This window comes from Salvelinus alpinus, chromosome 13 (assembly GCF_045679555.1).
Source record: "Salvelinus alpinus chromosome 13, SLU_Salpinus.1, whole genome shotgun sequence".
Lineage (NCBI taxonomy): Eukaryota > Metazoa > Chordata > Actinopteri > Salmoniformes > Salmonidae > Salvelinus > Salvelinus alpinus.
In genome coordinates this window covers 47727318-47750532 of record NC_092098.1, presented here as the reverse complement: position 1 = coordinate 47750532, position 23215 = coordinate 47727318, and the positions used below count along the sequence as shown (strand labels likewise).

At 47.5% G+C, this 23215-nt stretch overlaps 1 protein-coding gene across 8 annotated transcripts in view; it reads left to right on the top strand.

The window, feature by feature from the left end:
- LOC139537810 (transcription factor COE1-A-like) overlaps positions 1-23215 on the top strand; it is a 310976-nt gene that overhangs the window by 10786 nt on the left and 276975 nt on the right. For all 8 annotated transcript variants that reach the window (XM_071339613.1, XM_071339618.1, XM_071339616.1 and 5 more), the window contains exons 5-6: positions 5353-5426; positions 19398-19466. In XM_071339613.1, coding sequence (XP_071195714.1) covers positions 5353-5426; positions 19398-19466 — 143 coding nt within the window. The remainder of the gene's footprint in view (positions 1-5352; positions 5427-19397; positions 19467-23215) is intronic.

The window sequence follows — 23215 nt, the reverse complement described above, 5'->3', positions numbered from 1 at the left end:
GCACTGGGACAACGTGTTGTTAGGTTATGGGAGGGTGACAACAAAGCTGAGGCATTTTGGAAGAGGTGTAGGCTGGACCAGATGGTGTGTCACTCTCCAGTCTGGCATCCCAACTGCTCGCCCACACCTCCCCTCCCCTCTCCTCCCTACCCCGCCTCCCTCTGACCGCCCCACCGTCACCACCGTGGGCATGGAGTTTACACGCTAGAGTAGATACACTCCTCCTACACGGCAGACAGTGGCAGAAATCCGCGAGCAGCTAGCACCCTCCTCACTGTTAACAACAGAGTGAGGTGAAAACTGTGCAGGCAGCGAGACACTGCCCTTCCTAGTATATGTGAAGCACTCTGCACGATGAGTCATGAATATTCAATTCCCGAGAGAAGGATAGAAGAGAATGTTCCGGAAAAATAACAGAACATTCCCAGTTACCACAGCACTCATAAAGCACCAAGCATCTCAGTCCACTTTCCATTAAACACGTCCAGAAGTAGTGTAGCATATTCACAATGACGTCTTATGCATCCCTGTGGTTTTAAAGAGTCACAGTGTGAAGTATGTGGACACCTGCTCGTCGAACATATCATTCCATGATCATGGTTTTTAATATGGAGTTGGTCCCCTTCCTGCTGCTATAACAGCCTCCACTCTTCTGGGAAGGTTTTCCACTAGATGTTGGAACATTGCTGCGGGGACTTGCTTCCATTCAGCCACAAGAGCATTAGTGAGGTCAGGCACTGATGTCGATTAGGCCTGGCTCACAGTTGGCGTTCCAATTCAACCCAAATGTGTTCGATGGGGTTGAGGTCAGGGCTCTGTGCAGGCCAGTGAAGTTCTTCCACACCTATCTAAAAAAAAAACGTTTCTGTATGGACCTCGCTTTGTGCACGGGGGCATTGTCATGCTGAAACAGGAAAGGGCCTTCCCCAAACTGTTGCCACAAAGTTGGAAGCACAGAATCATCTAGAATGTCATTATATGCTGTAGCGTTAAGATTTCCCTTCACTGGAACTAAGGGGCCCGAACCATGAAAAACAGCCCCGGAACATTATTCCTCTTCCACCAAACTTTACAGTTGGAACTATGCATTGGGGAAGGTAGCGTTCTCCTGGCATCCGCCAAACCCAGATTCGTCCGTCGGACCTCCAGATGGTGAAGCGTGATTCATCACTCCAGAGAACGCGTTTCCACTGCTTCAGTCCAATGGCTGTGAGCTTTACACCACTCCAGCCGACGCTTGGCATTGCGCATGGTGATCTTAGGCTTGTATGCGGCTGCTCGGTCATAGAAACCCATTTCAGAAAGTTCCAGACAAACAGTTATTGTGCCGACGTTGCTTCCAGAGGCAGTTTGGATCTCTGTAGTGAGTGTTGCAACCGAGGACAGAAGATTTTTACATGCTTCACGCTTCAGCACTCGGTGGTCCAGTTCTGTGAGCTTGTGTTGCCTACCACTTCGCTGCTGAGTCGTTTTTGCTCCTAGACATTTCTACTTCACAATAACAACACTTAGTTGACCGGGGCACCTTTAGCAGTGCAGACATTACACAAACTGACTTGTTGGAAAGGTGGCATCCTATGACCGTGCCACGTTGAAAGTCACTGAGTTCTTCAGTAAGGCCATTCTACTGCCAACGTTTGTCTATAGAGATTGCATGGCCGTGTGCTCGAGTTTATACATCTGTTAACAACGGCTGTAGATGAAATAGCCCGAATCCACTAATTTAAAGGGGTGTCCACATACTTTTGTATATATAGTACAGAGTCACAGTGTGAGCACTGACCGTGACTCAGTCAACCTGTTCTTCTCAGTAGGGCTCAGCAGGGCTCAGAGGCTCCCTCAACAGCCACTATCACTGTGACCCTCCTGTGTAACACTCTCTTCTCAGCTCCTCTTCTCTCTCTTCTCAGCTCCTCTTTCTTCTCAGCTCCTCTTCTCTCTCTTCTCTCTCTTCTCAACTCATCTTCTCTCTCTTCTCAGCTCCTCTCCTCTCTCTTCTCAGCTCCTCTTCTCTCTCTTCTCTCTCTTCTCAGCTCCTCTCCTCTTTCTTCTCAGCTCCTCTTCTCTCTCTTCTCAGCTCCTCTTCTCTCTCTTCTCAGCTCCTCTCTCTTCTCAGCTCCTCTCCTCTCTCTTCTCAGCTCCTCTCCTCTCTCTTCTCAGCTCCTCTTCTCTCTCTTCTCAGCTCCTCTCCTCTCCTCTCTCTTCTCAGCTCCTCTCCTCTCTCTTCTCAGCTCCTCTTCTCTCTCTTCTCTCTCTTCTCAGCTCCTCTTCTCTCTCTTCTCAACTCATCTTCTCTCTCTTCTCAGCTCCTCTCCTCTCTCTTCTCAGCTCCTATCCTCTCTCTTCTCAGCCCCTCTTCTCTCTCTTCTCAGCTCCTCTCCTCTCTCTTCTCAACTCATCTTCTCTCTCTTCTCACCTCTCCTCTCTCTTCTCAGTCCTCTTCTCTCTCTTCTCTCTCTTCTCAGCTCCTCTTCTCTCTCTTCTCAGCTCCTCTCGTCTCTCTTCTCAGTCCTCTTCTCTCTCTCCTCTTTCTTCTCAGCTCCTCTTCTCTCTCTTCTCTCTCTTCTCAGCTCCTCTTCTCTCTCTTCTCAGCTCCTCTCCTCTTGCATTTCTCTTCTCAGCTCCTCTTCTCTTCTCTTCTCAGCTCCTCTTCTCTCTCTTCTTAGCTCCTCTTCTCTCTCTTCTCAGCTCCTCTCTCTTCTCAGCTCATCTTCTCTCTATTCTCAGCTCCTCTTCTCTCATCTTCTCTCTCTTCTCAGCTCTTCTTCTCTCACTTCTCTCTCTTCTCAGCTCCTCTCGTCTCTCTTCTCAGCTCCTCTTCTCAGCTCCTCACGTCTCTCTTCTCAGCTCCTCGTCTCTCTCTTCTCAGCTCCTCACGTCTCTCTTCTCACCTCCTCGTCTCTCTCTTCTCAGCTCCTCTTCTCTTCTCTTCTCAGCTCCTCTCCTCTCTCTTCTCATCTCTTCTCTTCTCCTCTCATCTCCTCTCCTCTCCTCTCCTCTCCTCTCCTCTCCTCTCCTCTCATCTCCTCTCTCTTCTCAGCTCTTCTCTCTCTTCTCAGCGCCTCTCCTCTTGCATTTCTCTTCTCAGCTCCTCTTCTCTTCTCTTCTCAGCTCCTCTCCTCTCTCTTCTCAGCTCCTCTCCTCTATCTTCTCTTCTCAGCTCCTCTTCTCTTCTCAGCTCCTCCTCTCTCTCTTCTCAGCTCCTCTCCTCTCTCTTCTCAGCTCCTCTTCTCTCTCTTCTCAGCGCCTCTCCTCTCATCTCTCTCTGCTCAGCTCCTCTTCTCTTCTCAGCTCCTCTCCTCTCCTCTCTCTTTTCAGCTCCTCTCCTCTCTCTTCTCAGCTCCCCTTCTCTCTCTTCTCAGCTCCTCTCCTCTCCTCTCTCTTCTCAGCTCCTCTCCTCTCCTCTCTCTTCTCAGCTCCTCTGCTCTTCTCTCTCTTCTCAGCTCCTCTCCTCTCTCTTCTCAGCTCCTCGTCTCTCTCTTCTCAGCTCCCCTTCTCTTTCTTCTCAGCTCCTCTCCTATCCTCTCTCTTCTCAGCTCCTCTCCTCTTCTCTCTCTTCTCAGCTCCTCTCCTCTCTCTTCTCAGCTCCTCGTCTCTCTCTTCTCAGCTCCTCTCCTCTCTCTTCTCAGCTCCTCGTCTCTTCTCTTCTCTTCTCAGCTCCTCTTCTCTCCTCTCCTCTCTCTTCTCAGCTCCTCTTCTCAGCTCCTCTTCTCTTCTCAGCTCCTCTCCTCTCCTCTCCTCTCCTCTCCTCTCCTCTCCTCTCCTCTCCTCTCTCTTTTCAGCGCCTCTCCTCTCGTCTCTCTCTTCTCAGCTCCTCTTCTCTTCTCTTCTCAGCTCATCTCCTCTGCTCTCCTCTCTCTTCTCAGCTCCTCTCCTCTCCTCTCTCTTCTCAGCTCCTCTCCTCTCTCTTCTCAGCTCCTCTCCTCTCTCTTCTCAGCTCCTCTCCTCTCCTCTCTCTTCTCAGCTCCTCTCCTCTCTCTTCTCAGCTCCTCTCCTCTCCTCTCTCTTCTCAGCTCCTCTCCTCTCTCTTCTCAGCTCCTCTCCTCTCCTCTCTCTTCTCAGCTCCTCTCCTCTCTCTTTACATAATGTTCTGCTCTGCAGCACTGTGGGAAGCCAGGACCCGGGATGGCCCCTTCCCTCCCACCTTGGACAGAAATATCGGACGGGTCCCACAGAGTTCTCACGACACACGCTGCTATTCATTAAACATCCCCCGGCCAGTGGCAGTAAATACTACATTAAGGTCTTAGGGCCGCTCTGTGTGTTTTTGTGTTGTTCAAGTGGAATCTGTTCTTTCAAATTCCAGGGAGGGAGGGAGAGAGAGAGGGTGTTGGTAGTGGTGGCGGGGCGGGGAGGAGAGGGCATGATGGTCTTTGACTGGACAAGGAGATTTAGCATTCCAACAGTCCTTTTACATTTGTGGACTGTTTATAATCTGTATGGAGTATATGGGTAGCACAATCGCCAGGGATAATGTCCACCAGTGTAGTGTTCTGTTTTGCATCCAAGTCTTAGGTGGTGAATTGAAAGGCCACATTTGTTTCCAATGATCAGCTGAGTGTCATGTATATGTTTCAGACAGACAGAGCATTGGGCTCCAGCCTCCAATCCAGGCCGCATTCCAAATTGCACCGTATTCCCTAGATAGTGTGCTAATTAGTGTGCAAATTCAATGCACTATATATGGAATAGGGTACCATTTGGGACACAGGACATGTTACAGAGAGACAGGAAGTCATATTTCCATCCGCACTAACAGCCCTGTTTGGCTGGACCACAGCACGCTCTAAAACACCCTGGAACGGCAGTGAAAACACATACTTGGTTATTACAAGTGTGGTGATATGTTGTCACACAAGGAAAATAAATGTTAACAAAAATCAAGCAAAATGCTGATGTGGACTATTTGGACCAGAAATGGAACAGAAGCGAGCGGGATGGAAGTTGAAGCCCAATGCTTTAAGAGCACCATATCTTCATCTGGGTAGCTTCTATGGATTTAATTTTCTTAGCATGCAGAAAGTGACGTGTGATAGGGTACATCTGTAAAAAAGAGACCTAGATCTCAGCATGACTCCCTGACAAAATAAAGGTGAAATGAATAAATCAATGTTATATTCTAATATGTGATTAAGTCAAATGAGAGCCAGGGCCCATAATGTTTCAATGGAGACCGATGTGATTTCTGTGTGGAGGGAGATGTTACCAGACGTGATCCAGACCACAGTCGGAACACTCTCTCTGGGGCAGATCTAGTGGGCCTCTGTGATGACCAGTACCAACCCAACCTTGCTTCAAAAAACAAAACCTCAACCTGTTTCTAATGTAATCTTTGCCCCCCTCCTTCTGCAGGCCATTGTTTATGAAGGGCAAGACAAGAACCCTGAGATGTGTCGAGTGTTACTGACACACGAGATCATGTGCAGGTAAGAAGAGGAAACTCTGCTGCTCTGCTTCTCCTCCTGTCTGCTCCTATAATATACTACACTATACTACACTATACTACACTATACTACACTATACTACACTATACTACACTACACTACACTACACTATACTACACTATACTACACTATACTACAATATACTACACTATACTACACTATACTACACTAAACTACACTAAACTACACTATACTACACTATACTACACTATACTACACTATACTACAATATACTACACTATACTACAATATACTACACTAAACTACAATATACTACACTATACTACACTATACTACACTATACTACAATATACTACACTATACTACACTATACTACACTATACTACAATATACTATACTACACTATACTACACTAAACTACACCATACTACAGTATACTACACTATACTACACTAAACTACACTATACTGCACTATACTACACTATACTACAATATACTACACTATACTACACTATACTACACTATACTACACTATACAACACTATACTACGGTATACTACACCATACTACACTGCACTATACCACACTATACTACAATATACTACAATATACTACAATATACTACACTATACTACGCTATACTACACTATACTACACTATACTACACTATACTACAATATACTACACTATACTACACTATACTACACTATACTACACTATACTACAATATACTACACTACACTACACTACAATATACTACACTACACTACACTCAGGGGTGGATTGGCTATCTGACAATTCTGGCAAATGCCAGATGGGCTGGACCAATTTTTTGTTGTTGGGTGGGCTGGTCAAAATGGACACACACCAAAATATGTGTTTTTATATAAAAAAATAAAATAATGAAAAGGTGACATGGGCCTATTAAGATTTTATTTAAAAAATTTTTTTTTTTTTTTTTTTTTTTTTTTAGATTTCTCTGTTATGCTAATCAATAATGTGCCTTTGGTGGATCAGTGGATAGCGGTTATCTGATAGGCTGAGCTGAGGTTACGCAAACGCACATTCAAAGTCAAACATGGCATCAGCATAGACACCTGCTCCAACTCTGTTATCAGTTAGACAGTCAAGATCATGGATTGTAAAACAAACATAAAGGGGGCTATAAATATAGAAAGAGCACATTCTAGATTGTCACCTCACTCAAAACGTCCTATTTTTTTTGGGGGGGGGGGGGGTGGCTAAAATCATGATTTAGTCAAACAGTCAAGTGCATTATCCTCATGATTCCTGTAATGAAAGTGTCTGCCCTGACCCTGTCCCTGTCCCTGTCCCTGTGCCCTCGCTTGGGGCCTGCTGCTGTGACAAGTGAGCCACTCCTCTCTACCCCCCATTTGCTCGAGAGACAATTTCAATTGCGGGTAAAACACAACTCGGGAAGTGTTCTCCTCTTATCACTGTCGAAGAGAGGAGTGTTCTCATCTTATCACTGTCGAAGAGAGGAGTGTTCTCCTCTTATCACTGTCGAAGAGAGGAGTGTTCTCATCTTATCACTGTCGAAGAGAGGAGTGTTCTCATCTTATCACTGTCGAAGAGAGGAGTGTTCTCATCTTATCACTGTCGAAGAGAGGAGTGTTCTCATCTTATCACTGTCGAAGAGAGGAGTGTTCTCATCTTATCACTGTCGAAGAGAGGAGTGTTCTCATCTTATCACTGTCGAAGAGAGGAGTGTTCTCATCTTATCACTGTCGAAGAGAGGAGTGTTCTCCTCTTATCACTGTCGAAGAGAGGAGTGTTCTCCTCTTATCACTGTCGAAGAGAGGAGTGTTCTCCTCTTATCACTGTCGAAGAGAGGAGTGTTCTCCTCTTATCACTGTCGAAGAGAGGAGTGTTCTCATCTTATCACTGTCGAAGAGAGGAGTGTTCTCATCTTATCACTGTCGAAGAGAGGAGTGTTCTCATCTTATCACTGTCGAAGAGAGGAGTGTTCTCCTCTTATCACTGTCGAAGAGAGGAGTGTTCTCATCTTATCACTGTCGAAGAGAGGAGTGTTCTCCTCTTATCACTGTCGAAGAGAGGAGTGTTCTCCTCTTATCACTGTCGAAGAGAGGAGTGTTCTCCTCTTATCACTGTCGAAGAGAGGAGTGTTCTCCTCTTATCACTGTCGAAGAGAGGAGTGTTCTCCTCTTATCACTGTCGAAGAGAGGAGTGTTCTCATCTTATCACTGTCGAAGAGAGGAGTGTTCTCCTCTTATCACTGTCGAAGAGAGGAGTGTTCTCCTCTTATCACTGTCGAAGAGAGGAGTGTTCTCATCTTATCACTGTCGAAGAGAGGAGTGTTCTCCTCTTATCACTGTCGAAGAGAGGAGTGTTCTCATCTTATCACTGTCGAAGAGAGGAGTGTTCTCATCTTATCACTGTCGAAGAGAGGAGTGTTCTCCTCTTATCACTGTCGAAGAGAGGAGTGTTCTCCTCTTATCACTGTCGAAGAGAGGAGTGTTCTCCTCTTATCACTGTCGAAGAGAGGAGTGTTCTCATCTTATCACTGTCGAAGAGAGGAGTGTTCTCCTCTTATCACTGTCGAAGAGAGGAGTGTTCTCATCTTATCACTGTCGAAGAGAGGAGTGTTCTCCTCTTATCACTGTCGAAGAGAGGAGTGTTCTCCTCTTATCACTGTCGAAGAGAGGAGTGTTCTCATCTTATCACTGTCGAAGAGAGGAGTGTTCTCCTCTTATCACTGTCGAAGAGAGGAGTGTTCTCATCTTATCACTGTCGAAGAGAGGAGTGTTCTCCTCTTATCACTGTCGAAGAGAGGAGTGTTCTCATCTTATCACTGTCGAAGAGAGGAGTGTTCTCATCTTATCACTGTCGAAGAGAGGAGTGTTCTCATCTTATCACTGTCGAAGAGAGGAGTGTTCTCATCTTTTTGTAGGTATCATTTTGTATTTCTCAACTGAATATTCAGCTCAATAGCAGCTATTTTAAACCCAAGGTATTTGATATGGCTTTGAGATATGGAGTGGCCCACCATGCAAAATGGCTTTGAGATATGGAGTGGCCCACCATGCAAAATGGCTTTGAGATATGGAGTGGGCCACCATGCAAAATGGCTTAGAGATATGGAGTGGCCCACCATGCAAAATGGCTTAGAGATATGGAGTGGCCACCATGCAAAATGGCTTAGAGATATGGAGTGGCCACCATGCAAAATGGCTTAGAGATATGGAGTGGCCACCATGCAAAATGGCTTAGAGATATGGAGTGGCCACCATGCAATATGGCTTAGAGATATGGAGTGGCCCACCATGCAATATGGCTTAGAGATATGGAGTGGGCCACCATGCAAAATGGCTTAGAGATATGGAGTGGCCCACCATGCAAAATGGCTTTGAGGTATGGAGTGGCCCACCATGCAATATGGCTTTGAGGTATGGAGTGGCCCACCATGCAAAATGGCTTAGAGATATGGAGTGGCCACCATGCAAAATGGCTTAGAGATATGGAGTGGCCCACCATGCAAAATGGCTTAGAGATATGGAGTGGCCCACCATGCAAAATGGCTTAGAGATATGGAGTGGCCACCATGCAAAATGGCTTAGAGATATGGAGTGGCCACCATGCAATATGGCTTAGAGATATGGAGTGGCCACCATGCAATATGGCTTAGAGATATGGAGTGGCCCACCATGCAAAATGGCTTAGAGATATGGAGTGGCCACCATGCAAAATGGCTTAGAGATATGGAGTGGCCACCATGCAATATGGCTTAGAGATATGGAGTGGCCACCATGCAATATGGCTTAGAGATATGGAGTGGCCACCATGCAAAATGGCTTTGAGATATGGAGTGGCCACCATGCAATATGGCTTTGAGATATGGAGTGGCCACCATGCAATATGGCTTAGAGATATGGAGTGGCCCACCATGCAAAATGGCTTTGAGATATGGAGTGGCCACCATGCAAAATGGCTTAGAGATATGGAGTGGGCCACCATGCAATATGGCTTAGAGATATGGAGTGGCCACCATGCAAAATGGCTTAGAGATATGGAGTGGCCACCATGCAAAATGGCTTTGAGATATGGAGTGGGCCACCATGCAAAATGCGCACCGGCCATTGCCAGTGCATAGGCCTATAGGTCTCACGGGTAGAAGGCTACAACTGCAAAGTTGTTTTAGGACATAAAATGTCCTGTTGAATGAATACGTGGCTACTAGCAGCGGGTATTATATTTAGAGTTAGCGATCTCGTCCATGCGTTTTACATTTTCCAATTCCTCAGGTGTTGAACCCCAAATTAATTAGCCTATGATATTAGTTAGTGCACATAAAGATGTAATTCATCTCTATTGAACAAACCAAAAAAAGTTAGAAGCACGGAAAAGTGATGCGGGTCGGTGTGGATAAAATTCCAGGGCCGATTTATTATCCTAGTCCGCCCCTGACTACACTATACTACACTACGCTATACTACACCTCTCAACCATAAATGTACAGTACGTTCATAGTGTTGTCTACACTGATACCAAGGCCTCACCATGCACTGTATATGGTAGTTGTTTCATCCAGGCTCACCCTTACTACAGCTAAGCAGCTCACCCTTACTACAGCTAAGCAGCTCACCCTTACTACAGCTAAGCATCTCACCCTTACTACAGCTAAGCAGCTCACCCTTACTACAGCTAAGCAGCTCACCCTTACTACAGCTAAGCAGCTCACCCTTACTACAGCTAAGCAGCTCACCCTTACTACAGCTAAGCAGCTCACCCTTACTACAGCTAAGCAGCTCACCCTTACTACAGCTAAGCAGCTCACCCGTACTACAGCTAAGCAGCTCACCCTTACTACATCTAAGCAGCTCACCCGTACTACAGCTAAGCAGCTCACCCTTACTACAGCTAAGCAGCTCACCCTTACTACAGCTAAGCAGGTCACCCTTACTACAGCTAAGCAGCTCACCCTTACTACAGCTAAGCAGCTCACCCTTACTACAGCTAAGCAGCTCACCCTTACTACAGCTAAGCAGCTCACCCTTACTACAGCTAAGCAGCTCACCCTTACTACAGCTAAGCAGCTCACCCTTACTACAGCTAAGCAGGTCACATTCCCCTGCAGGGAATCAGAAAGAGGAAAAGTAGAGGAAGATGAGTTTTGCTATCAAATGTTGTACCTTTAATTAAAATCTAAAGATTAATTTGCTTGGAATTGGGTTGTGAGGATAGAGTCTTTCCTTTTAATAGAGGCATTTTAACAGTTCTCTCTCCCCCTAAAAATACCTCTCTGATGCCTGGTTAATTAGGACATGCAGAAACTCATTACTCAATTTGAATTATCCTGTTGTTCAGCTGCTAACAAATGGGCCTCCCCTATCATTGTGATATATATGCAGGACATATATGTAAACATGTGTGTATATATATATACACACACACACACACACACACACACACACACACACACACACACACACACACACACACACACACACACACACACACACACACACACACACACACACACACACACACACACACACACACACACACACACAAAGACAAAGACACACACAAAGACAAAGACACACACTCCCCTTTCGTACTCATATTTAGAACAGAAGTTATTCTCTGACCTTTCTTCAGAACAAAGTTAACTTTTACTCTTTAATTTGGGATAGTCACATGATTAAAAGTAGCATTAGAAAAGTAAAATTATTATACAATATGCTTTTTAGTATGTGTTTTAGAGCCCATCAGTACATGCCACCACCACAGTTGTACAGTATAACCATTTCCCATAGCAGTATTGGGTTGAGGCCCATAGCTCCACAGTATTGGGTTGAGGCAAATAGCTCCACAGTGTTGGGTTGAGGCCCATAGCTCTATAGTGTTGGGTTGAGGCCCATAGCTCCACAGTGTTGGGTTGAGGCAAATAGCTCCACAGTGTTGGGTTGGGGCAAATAGCTCCACAGTATTGGGTTGAGGCAAATAGCTCCACAGTGTTGGGTTGAGGCCCATAGATCTATAGTGTTGGGTTGAGGCCCATAGCTCCACAGTGTTGGGTTGAGGCCCATAGCTCCACAGTATTGGGTTGAGGCCCATAGCTCTACAGTATTGGGTTGAGGCCCATAGCTCCACAGTATTGGGTTGAGGCCCATAGATCTATAGTGTTGGGTTGAGGCCCATAGCTCTACAGTATTGGGTTGAGGCCCATAGATCTATAGTGTTGGGTTGAGGCCCATAGCTCTACAGTATTGGGTTGAGGCCCATAGCTCTACAGAGTTGGGTTGAGGCCCATAGCTCCACAGTATTGGGTTGAGGCCCATAGCTCCACCGTGTTGGGTTGAGGCCCATAGCTCTACAGTATTGGGTTGAGGCCCATAGCTCCACAGTGTTGGGTCGAGGCCCATAGCTCTACAGTATTGGGTTGAGGCCCATAGCTCTACAGTATTGGGTTGAGGCCCATAGCTCCACAGTGTTGGGTTGAGGCCCATAGCTCTACAGTATTGGGTTGAGGCCCATAGCTCCACAGTGTTGGGTTGAGGCCCATAGCTCCACAGTGTTGGGTTAAGGCCAATAGCTCTACAGTATTGGGTTGAGGCCCATAGCTCTACAGTGTTGGGTTGAGGCCCATAGCTCCACAGTATTGGGTTGAGGCCCATAGATCTATAGTGTTGGGTTGAGGCCCATAGCTCCACCGTGTTGGGTTGAGGCCCATAGCTCTACAGTATTGGGTTGAGGCCCATAGCTCCACAGTGTTGGGTTGAGGCTCATAGCTCCACAGTATTGGGTTGAGGCAAATAGCTCCACAGTGTTGGGTTGAGGCCCATAGCTCTATAGTGTTGGGTTGAGGCCCATAGCTCCACAGTGTTGGGTTGAGGCAAATAGCTCCACAGTGTTGGGTTGAGGCCCATAGCTCCACAGTATTGGGTTGAGGCCCATAGCTCCACAGTGTTGGGTTGAGGCCCATAGCTCCACAGTGTTGGGTTGAGGCCCATAGCGCCACAGTGTTGGGTTGAGGCCCATAGCTCCACAGTGTTGGGTTGAGGCCCATAGCTCCACAGTGTTGGGTTGAGGCCCAGTCTGTGAGACACAACCATGGAGATATGGATGCATCAGACAGTGATTTTTGGGATGCCAGTCCAATGTGTCCTGAACCACTCCCCAAGTCTCTCCCCCAGTCCCTCCCCTCCCCCAGCCCCTCCCAAGTCCCCTCCCCCTACCCCAGAACATTTGTTTGTTCACCATTAATCAGTACTGTTAATTGCCATTCACCACCATTAGCCATATGTTGCCAAGCCAACTTGCAACCGTGAGACGTACAGTAAGTGCTTAGTCCTTTCATTTTACAAACTCAGTAATAGAATGAGCTTTCCAACGCTTTTATGAAGGAGACACACATGTATTTAAGGTCATATACAATTTTATGTGGACCAACAAAAAAGTTATTTCCAAATGATAAGATTCACTAATTTAACAAATTGGGATTTATTGTTTTGGTTTTAGGCGAGAGCTGGTGAGCTGAAAATAATTTCTCATGGTGTTGAGTAAATACATTTTTTACAAGGGTTAGAGGTCCCGGTATGGTAGCAGTGTCCTCACACCAACAGCCATCACTACATCCTGTTAATTACATGAGGCGATTTAGATGTATTTTCTTCAAAAGCTGCGGCAGGAAGGAAGCGTTGAGATTAAAGATGTGATTTCCTTTGGATGTCCTGCGGGACCGAATGGAAGTTAACAGGAAAAGAAAATATCCCCTCAACAAAGCTGGTGGAGGCATGTACTAATTAGCATAATTTTTGTTGGTGGAAGGGGAGAGGGTAATGGGGGAGGGGAGGGCGGGTGGTAGAAGAAAATCCTGTCTCCCGTGGGTGCTGCCTGATGCTTGGATTGCAGGGAAACCACTAATCAGTTCTAAAGTCATCCCCCCTTCCCCCTGTTCCTCCTCTCCCCTCACCCCCCTCCTCAAGCCTCACTCTATTCTGATCCAATGGGACCACACTGTGACCCAGTTCAGAGAGTCGCACAGAAATGAAAGCAAGGGAAAGACAGAGGAGGGAGGCCAAAACATGGAGAGCGATTAAGAGCGACAGAAAAGAGAGAGGGAAAAAGAAAGAAAGAAAGAAAAAGATAAAGATCTACTCCTGCTACCCACAGCCTTTAATCACAATGTACTCTTGCTACCCACAGCCCTTAGTCACAATGTACTCCTGCTACCCACAGCCCTTAGTCACAATGTACTCCTGCTACCCACAGCCCTTAATCACAATGTACTCTTGCTACCCACAGCCCTTAGTCACAATGTACTCCTGCTACCCACAGCCCTTAGTCACAATGTACTCCTGCTACCCACAGCCCTTAGTCACAATGTACTCCTGCTACCCACAGCCCTTAATCACAATGTACTCCTGCTACCCACAGCCCTTAATCACAATGTACTCCTGCTACCCACAGCCCTTAGTCACAATGTACTCCTGCTACCCACAGCCCTTAGTCACAATGTACTCCTGCTACCCACAGCCCTTAATCACAATGTACTCCTGCTACCCACAGCCCTTAGTCACAATGTACTCCTGCTACCCACAGCCCTTAATCACAATGTACTCCTGCTACCCACAGCCCTTAATCACAATGTACTCCTGCTACCCACAGCCCTTAGTCACAATGTACTCCTGCTACCCACAGCCCTTAGTCACAATGTACTCCTGCTACCCACAGCCCTTAATCACAATGTACTCCTGCTACCCACAGCCCTTAATCACAATGTACTCCTGCTACCCACAGCCCTTAATCACAATGTACTCCTGCTACCCACAGCCCTCAGATATGCTGCCTTACCCTCCTGCATTACAATATCTCTGAGACATGAGAGACACAATATGGGGGATTGATGGAACTGATTCGATCTGTTCAGAAGAAGGGTGAGAGGGGAATGAGGTAAGAGAGATGGTGGAGAGATAGAGGGATGGAGAGGGGGAGAGGGGAATGAGGTAAGAGATAGGGGGCAAGAGGGGAATGAGGTAAGAGAGATGGTGGAAAGATTGAGGGATGGAGAGGGGGAGAGGGGAATGAGGTAAGAGAGAGGCGGGAAGAGGGGAATGAGGTAAGAGAGATGGTGGAGAGATAGAGGGATGGAGAGGGGGAGAGGGGAATGAGGTAAGAGAGAGGGGGAGAGGAGAATGAGGTAAGAGATAGAGGGGAATGAGGTAAGAGAGAGGGTGGAGAGAAGGAGGGATGGAGAGGGGGAGAGAGGAATGAGGTAAGAGCGATGGTGGAGACATAGAGGGATGGAGAGGGGGAGAGGGGAATGAGGTAAGAGAGGGGGGGAGAGGGGAATGAGGTAAGAGAGAGGGTGGAGAGAAGGAGGGATGGAGAGGGGGAGAGGGGAATGAGGTAAGAGAGATGGTGGAGAGATAGAGGGATGGAGAGGGGGAGAGGGGAATGAGGTAAGAGAGGGGGGAGAGGGGAATGAGGTAAGAGAGAGGGTGGAGAGATAGAGGGATGGAGAGGGGGATAGTGGGATGAGGTAAGAGATATGGTAGAGGGATAGAGGGATGGAGAGGGGGAGAGGGGAATGAGGTAAGAGAGAGGGGGGGAGATAGAGGGATGGAGGGGGGGAGAGGCGAATGAGGTAAGAGATAGGGGGGTGATAGTGGGATGAGGTAAGAGAGGGGGGGAGAGGGAATGAGGTAAGAGAGAGGGGGGAGAGATAGAGGGATGGAGGGGGTGATAGTGGGATGAGGTAAGAGAGGGGGGAGAGGGAATGAGGTAAGAGAGAGGGGGGAGAGATAGAGGGATGAGAGGGTGATAGTGGGATGAGGTAAGAGAGAGGGGGGAGAGATAGAGGGATGGAGAGGGTGATAGTGGGATGAGGTAAGAGAGAGGATGGAGGGCCTCCCAAGTGGTGCAGTGGTCTAAAGCATTGCATCACAGTGCTAGCTGTGCCACTAGATATCCTGGTTCAAGTCCAGGGTCTGTCGCAGCCGGCCGCGACCGGGAGACCCATGGGGTGGCGCACAATTGGCCCAGCGTCGTCCGGGTTAGGGGAGGGTTTGGCCGGCAGGGATGTTCTTGTCCCATCGCACTCTAGCGACTCCTGTGGCGGGCCGAGCGCAGTGCACGCTGACACGGTCGCCAGGTGTACAGTGTTTCCTCCGACACATTGTTGTGGCTGGCTTCCGGGTTAAGTGGGCATTGTGTCAAGAATCAGTGCGGCTTGGTTGGGTTGGGTTTCGGAGGACGCACGGCTTTTGACCTTCGCCTCTCCGAAGTCCGTACAGGAGTTGCAGCGATGAGACAAGAATGTAACTACCAATTGGAGGCCACGAAATTGGGGAGAAAATGGGGGTAAAAATAACGAGAGGAGGGAGAGATAGAGGGGGGATAGGCTGATTCAGTGCAGAGGGGAGCCCTGTAGAAGGGAGACAATGCCTTGGGTTTTATGTGACAGGCCTGTCCCCAGCCCCATTCAAATTCCCACTGCCATCTGTGCACTGGAAACATGAGCTGGGAGTCTCTCCAAGCTGCTCCTTTTCCCCCTGCAGCCTCCCTCCCTCCCTGCTTGTCTCAAGATCCCAACCACCGTCTAAAGCAAGATTTGGTTGGAGGGGATATCATTCATTCCCTAAGACGCTTTGGGCCATTGAAATGCTCAGACTGATCGTGTGGAGTTAGGAAACAAATTTCAAGATATTGACATACATAGAGCCCTTACCAAAATAAACGGTCATTGGTCTATTATAAGAGGGTTTCCCAAACTCAGTCCTGGGCCAACTCATCATCATCAAGCTTTGATTATTTTAATCAGGGGTGTGGTGCTAGTGCAAAAACCGAAACTTGCACCCAGGGGTGGCCTCAGGACCAAGTTTGGGAAACCCTGTACAGTGGCTTGCGAAAGTATTCACCCACCTTGTCATTTTTCTTATTTTGTTGCTTTACAACCTGGAAGTAAAATTGATTTTGTGGGGGTTTGCATCATTTACACAAAATGCCTACCACTTTTAAGATGCAAAACATTTTTTATTGTGAAACAAATAAGAAATAAGACAAAAAACTAAAAACTTGAGCGTGCATAACTATTCACCCCCCCCCAAAGTCAATTACGGCTGCAAGTCTCTTGGGGTATGTTTCTATAAGCTTGGCACATCTAGCCACTGGGATTTTTGCTCATTCTTCAAGGCAAAGCTGCTTCGGCTCCTTCAAGTTGGATGGGTTCTGCTGGTGTACAACAATCTTTAAGTCATACCATAGATTCTCAATTGGATTGAGGTCTGTGCTTTGACTAGGCCATTCCAAGACATTTAAATGTTTCCCCTTAAACCACTCGAGTGTTGCTTTAGCAGTATGCTTATGGTCATTTTCCTGCTGGAAGGTGAACCTCCGTCCCAGTCTCAAATCTCTGGAAGACTGAAACAGATTTCCCTCAAGAATTTCACTGTATTTAGCGCCATCCATCATTCCTTCAATTCTGATCAGTTTCCCAGTCCCTGCCGATAAAAAACATCCTGGGATGGTGTTCTGGGTTTGCGCCAGATATATCGTTTTCCTTGATAGCCAAAAAGCTAAATTTGAGTCTCATCTGACCAGAGTACCTTCTTCCATATGTTTGGGGAGTCTCCCACATGCCTGTTGGCGAACACCAAATGTGTTGGCTTATTTTTTTCAGCTGTACACTCCACAGTGTGGACTCCACACTGTACACTCCACAGAGTATAAAGCCCAGCTCTGTGGAGTGTACAGCTTAAACTGGTCCTATGGACAGATACTCCAATCTCCGCTGTGGAGCTTTGCAGCTCCTTCAGGGTTATCTTTGGTCTCTTTGTTGCCTCTGATTAACTCCATCCTTGCCCGGTCCGTGAGTTGTGGTGGGCGGCCCTCTCTTGGCAGGTTTGTTGTGGTGCCATATTCATTCCATTTTTTGATAATGGATTTAATGGTGCTCTGTGGGATGTTCAAAGTTTTGGAGAAAAAAAATTATAACCCAACCCTGATCTGTACTTCTCCACAACTTTGTCCCTGACCTGTTTGGAGAGCTCCTTGGCCTTCATGGTGCCCCTTACTTAGTGGTGTTGCAGACTCTGGGTCCTTCAAAACAGGTGTATATATACTGAGATCATGTGACAGATCATGTGACTCTTAGATTGCACACAAGTGGACTTTATTTAACTCATTATGTGACTTCGGAAGGTAATTGGTTGCACCAGATCTTATTTAGGGGCATCATAGCAAAGGGGGTGAATACATACGCACGCACCACTTTTCCGTTTTTTTTATTTTTTTTATTTCACTTCACCAATTTTGATTATTTTATGTATGTCCATTACATGAAATCCAAATAAAATCCATTTAAATTACAGGTTGTAATGCAACAAAATAGGAAAAACGCCAAGGGGCATGAATACTTTTGCAAGGCACTGTATTATCATAAAATCAGATTACGTTGTCATGATCTGGGCCAAAAACTCCTTCCCAACTGAATGAAATTAAATTTCAGCCATTTTTCAAAAACAGCTCCTACACAAAAAGGGTGTAATCATAATTTTCACAATTTCATAGTGTGGAAATATCCTTAAAGAAAACCGGAAAATCACATTCTTAACTGCACTGCTCCTTTAAAACGCTCTCTGCCGTCAAAAGGGGGACCACTCAACTATTTTGCCTGCGAGGCAGGGGAGAGGGTGTCAGATTAGCAGTGAACAGAGCGAGGCAGGCGAGAGGGTGTCAGATTAGCAGTGAACAGAGCGAGGCAGGCGAGAGGGTGTCAGATTAGCAGTGAACAGAGCGAGGCAGGCGAGAGGGTGTCAGGTTAGCAGTGAACAGAGCGAGGCAGGGGAGAGGGTGTCAGATTAGCAGTGAACAGAGCGAGGCAGGGGAGAGGGTGTCAGGTTAGCAGTGAACAGAGCGAGGCAGGGGAGAGGGTGTCAGATTAGCAGTGAACAGAGCGAGGCAGGGGAGAGGGTGTCAGGTTAGCAGTGAACAGAGCGAGGCAGGGGAGAGGGTCAGGTTAGCAGTGAACAGAGCGAGGCGGGGGAGAGGGTCAGGTTAGCAGTGAACAGAGCGAGGCGGGGGAGAGGGTCAGGTTAGCAGTGAACAGAGCGAGGCAGGGGAGAGAGTGTCAGGTTAGCAGTGAACAGAGAATGTTTCACCCAAGACGGTGAAGTGAAAGGGAGGAGAGACCGGGAGAGAGAGGGAGGGGGGTGCCTGCTACCTGCCTCAGGTGATACTAGGGGTGCTCCCCCCCCAGCCCGCTACCCACTCCCCGCTTCCCCCCAGCTCACCCCCCTAGCACACCTGTCATCCCTTAACCAGGCTGGCCTCTGTATGGCCTGTCTTTGTGGGCTGCTTTAACAAAGCCATATGTAGAGAAAAATAATGCACCCAGACAGAGGCAGTCTGTTCTACAGGTGACAAAGGGCTGGGTGGGCCTGGGAAAGCCTTAGTTCAGCCTTCAGAACAGGACCAGGCTGTTTGATAATTGGAACGCTACCTTCCCCTTTATCCTGTGGAGGCCTGGGCCTGGGTCTGGGCCTGGGTCTGGGTCTGGGCCTGGGCCTGGGTATGGGTCTGGGCCTGGGTATGGGTCTGGGCCTGGGTCTGGGTCTGGGTCTGGGTCTGGCTGAAGCAACTCTCCCTGAAACATGAGTGTGTTTTTATTTATCTTTCTAACCCCCCTCCCTCTCTACCCTCTCTCCTCACTCTCCCTTTTCTCCCCACTCTCCCCTCTCTCCCTTTTCTCCCCACTCTCCCCTCTCTCCCTTTTCTCCCCACTCTCCCCTCTCTCCCCTCTCTCCCCACTCTCCCCTCTCTCCCCTCTCTCCCCACTCTCCTCTCTCTCCTCCCTCTCCTCTCCTCTCTCCTCTCCTCTCTCCCCACTCTCCCCTCTCTCCCTCTCTCCCCTCTCTCCTCTCCCTCTCTCCCCTTTCTCCCCACTCTCCCCTCTCTCCGTCTCTCCCCTCTCTCCCTCTCTCCCCTCTCTCCCCTGTGCCCCTCAGCCGCTGCTGTGACAAGAAGAGCTGTGGCAATCGCAACGAAACCCCGTCTGACCCCGTCATCATAGACAGGTACCTTCACACACTCCTCCGCATGCTCAACTACTCCTACTGTGACCGCATTGTGTGTGTGTGTGTGTGGCCTCCTATGAGGCTGCCGATGCAGTGAGGGAACAGTATGAGGGTCAGGTTAGAACAGTCAGCTTGTGTATCTACTGAGGTTTGGCCCAGAGCCTACCCACCCTATGGTTCTATTTGTACTACAGTGAGGACTACAGTGAGGACTACAGTGAGGACTACAGTGAGTTCTACAGTTTATGTGGAGTGATCATGTTCCACAGCTTGTGCTCCTCCACAGTGAGGGAGGACGAGAGGAGCCAGAATGAGAAGGCTGTCCTCTCCTCTCCGCTCCCCTTAATAAAACCCACATGGATAATGGACTGTGAAACAATAGCTGCCAAAGTGCCTGGAGCCCCCTCCCTCCCTCCCTCCCTCCCTCCCTCCCTCAACTTCCCTCATGCCTCCAGGGCACCTAAACACAGGCATTCTCTCTTCTACTCTGTGCATGTATCTGTCTCAGCTGGACAGGAGTCTTCAGACCTGGGCGTCCTCTATAGGCTTACTGAACTAAGGTTATTGGACCAGGCCTGCTGGTAGTTGTGTTAGACCCAGAGTACTGGAGATTATATGGTTGTTGTTATGTTGTCTGTGTTATGACATTCTATCTAACACAATAATCCTGGTTGTATTTACTCTGTTGATCTCCCAAAACGACTGTGTGAGCTAATGCTGGCTGGATAGTGTGGTTCCACTACTGTCTCTCTCTATTCCCCTGACTGGGTCTGGTTCCACTACTGTCTCTCTCTATTCCCCTGACTGGGTCTGCCTGCCCGTCCTCTCTCTCTGTGTTGTACTGTGGCTGCTACAGCACGGCTGCTCTGGAGACAGTTCTTACGGAGCAGAACTGGAACATACCAAAAAGTGTTTGATTTACACCCCACGGCGTTGCGTTGGTTCAGCCCAGTTCATTTAGTGCCACGGGGCAGACCTGATTTGTTGCTTCTTGTCAAACGGAACCTGGAGCTCATTGGTGAAGATGAAATCCCACTGAAAGAGGATTTGGGAGACGTGGTGCTTATGTATGTATGTATGTATGTATGTATGTATGTATGTATGTATGTATGTATGTATGTATGTATGTATGTATGTATGTATGTATGTATGTATGTATGTACAGTATGTATGTATGTATGTATGTACAGTATGTATGTATGTAATGATGCATATGTGCATTGTACGTCCAGTATATTGTTGGATTTCAGTATTCCAAGAGAATGTACGTATATTCAGGCCAAACTCTCATGGACATGCCTGTACACACCCACACCCACACCCACACCCACACCCACACCCGTGTTGCCCCTGTAAAGGTGTATGGCAGTAGTGTTTGCTGTGGTAATGTATTCACTGACCTGCGCTACAGGAAGGACACAGATGCACATCAGCTGTGGCGCAGCTCTCCCAGTGCCAGGAGAGGAGAGAAGTGGGGAACATACCTGGCTCACGTGTTCTGCCCCCCCCCCCCCCCCCTCCTATTCCCCTCACCTCCCAACGTTCCGCTTCACTGGGCCAGAAAGGGTCAGTGCCCCGGGGGGAACCCCCCCCTCACCCCCCCAGCCCCCTTCCTCCTCTCTCTACCGTCACACGCCTTCAGACTTCAGTGAACAAACAGGGCTCAGATGAGCATGGGCAGATGAACCCAGTAACTTCTGTCGAACTTATCCTCTCTCACAGCCAGAACAGTGTGGTTGTGTTGTTGACTGCTCAGTGCCTTACGCTTATAGGAGATACATCAAAACAAAGAGGTGCACTGGCCTCAGCACCATTCATATTGCTCTCCCGGCGCCTGTAAAATACTATTATTTATTGAGGTTTGTGGGGGGAAAGGGAATGTAGATGTTCATAGACTAATATGACATTCAAAGAGGACCCAGGTGAATTTACTGGCAGTGGGGTGGCAGTGTCTCCTCTCCATATGCTGGGCCAGGCACATTGGGTCCATGGCTTAGGTGTGAGGTTATCATACCATCATACACATTTGCTCTCCTTTCTGTCACGCGTTCCTGCAGCACTGGAAAATGGGTCATGTGAAAACTGAAGAAAATACATCTTATTTTTTCTTCTAATGTGTTCTCTTGGCAGTTTGTTTTCAGTATTTGTTTTGGATGATGGCTGACAAACAGGCAGCTTGCCTTTTCTGATAGATACCATCTCAATTATGACTTATTATTTCCCCCAAAATAGGTAATAAAAATAGCAACTCCAACTTGTATCTTTTGTGTGTGTGTGTGTGTGTGAGAGAGAGAGAGAGAGAGAGAGAGAGAGAGAGAGAGCGCGAGAGAGAGAGAGAGAGAGAGAGCGCGAGAGAGAGAGAGAGAGAGCGCGCGAGAGAGAGAGCGCGCGAGAGAGAGAGAGCGCGCGCGCGAGAGAGAGAGCGCGCGAGAGAGAGAGAGAGAGAGAGAGAGAGAGAGAGAGAGAGAGAGAGAGAGAGAGAGAGAGAGAGAGAGAGAGAGAGAGAGAGAGAGAGAGAGAGAGAGAGAGAGAGAGAGAGAGAGAGAGAGAGAGAGAGAGAGAGAGAGAGAGAGAGAGAGAGAGAGAGAGAGAGAGAGAGAGAAAGAAAAAGAGCCGTTAAATTCTACAACCACCTAAAAGGAAGCGATTCCCAAACCTTCCATAACAAAGCCATCACCTACAGAGAGATGAACCTGGAGAAGAGTCCCCTAAGCAAGCTGGTCCTAGGGCTCTGTTCACAAACACAAACAGAGCCCCAGGACAACAGCACAATTAGACCCAACCAAATCATGAGAAAACAAAAAGATAATTACTTGACACATTGGAAAGAATTAACAAAAAAACAGAGCAAACTAGAATGCTATTTGGCCCTTAACAGAGAGTATACAGTGGCAGAATACCTGACCACTGTGACTGACCCAAACTTAAGGAAAGCTTTGACTATGTACAGACTCAGTGAGCATAGCCTTGCTATTGAGAAAGGCCGCCGTAGGCAGACATGGCTCTCAAGAGAAGACAGGCTATGTGCTCACTGCCCACAAAATGAGGTGGAAACTGAGCTGCACTTCCTAACCTCCTGCCCAATGTATGACCATATTAGAGAGACATATTTCCCTCAGATTACACAGATCCACAAAGAATTCGAAAACAAATCCAATTTTGATAAACTCCCATATCTACTGGGTGAAATTCCACAGTGTGCCATCACAGCAGCAAGATTTGTGACCTGTTGCCACAAGAAAAGGGCAACCAGTGAAGAACAAACACCATTGTAAATACAACCCATATTTATGTTTATTTATTTTAACTTGTGTGCTTTAACCATTTGTACATTGTTACAACACTGTATATATATAATATGACATTTGTCATGTCTTTATTGTTTTGAAACTTCTGTATGTGTAATGTTTACTGTTAATTTTGATTGTTTATTTCACTTTTGTATATTATCTACCTCACTTGCTTTGGCAATGTTAACACATGAATTGAATTGAATTGAATTGAGAGAGAGAGAGAGAGAGAGAGAGAGAGAGAGAGAGAGAGAGAGAGAGAGAGAGAGAGAGAGAGAGAGAGAGAGAGAGAGAGAGAGAGAGAGAGAGAGAGAGAGAGAGAGAGAGAGAGAGAGAGAGAGAGAGAGAGAGAGAGAGAGAGAGAGAGAGAGAGAGAGAGAGAGAGAGAGAGAGAGAGAGAGAGAGAGAGAGAGAGAGAGAGAGAACTGAAGAGAGAGAGAGAGAGAGAGAGAGAGAGAG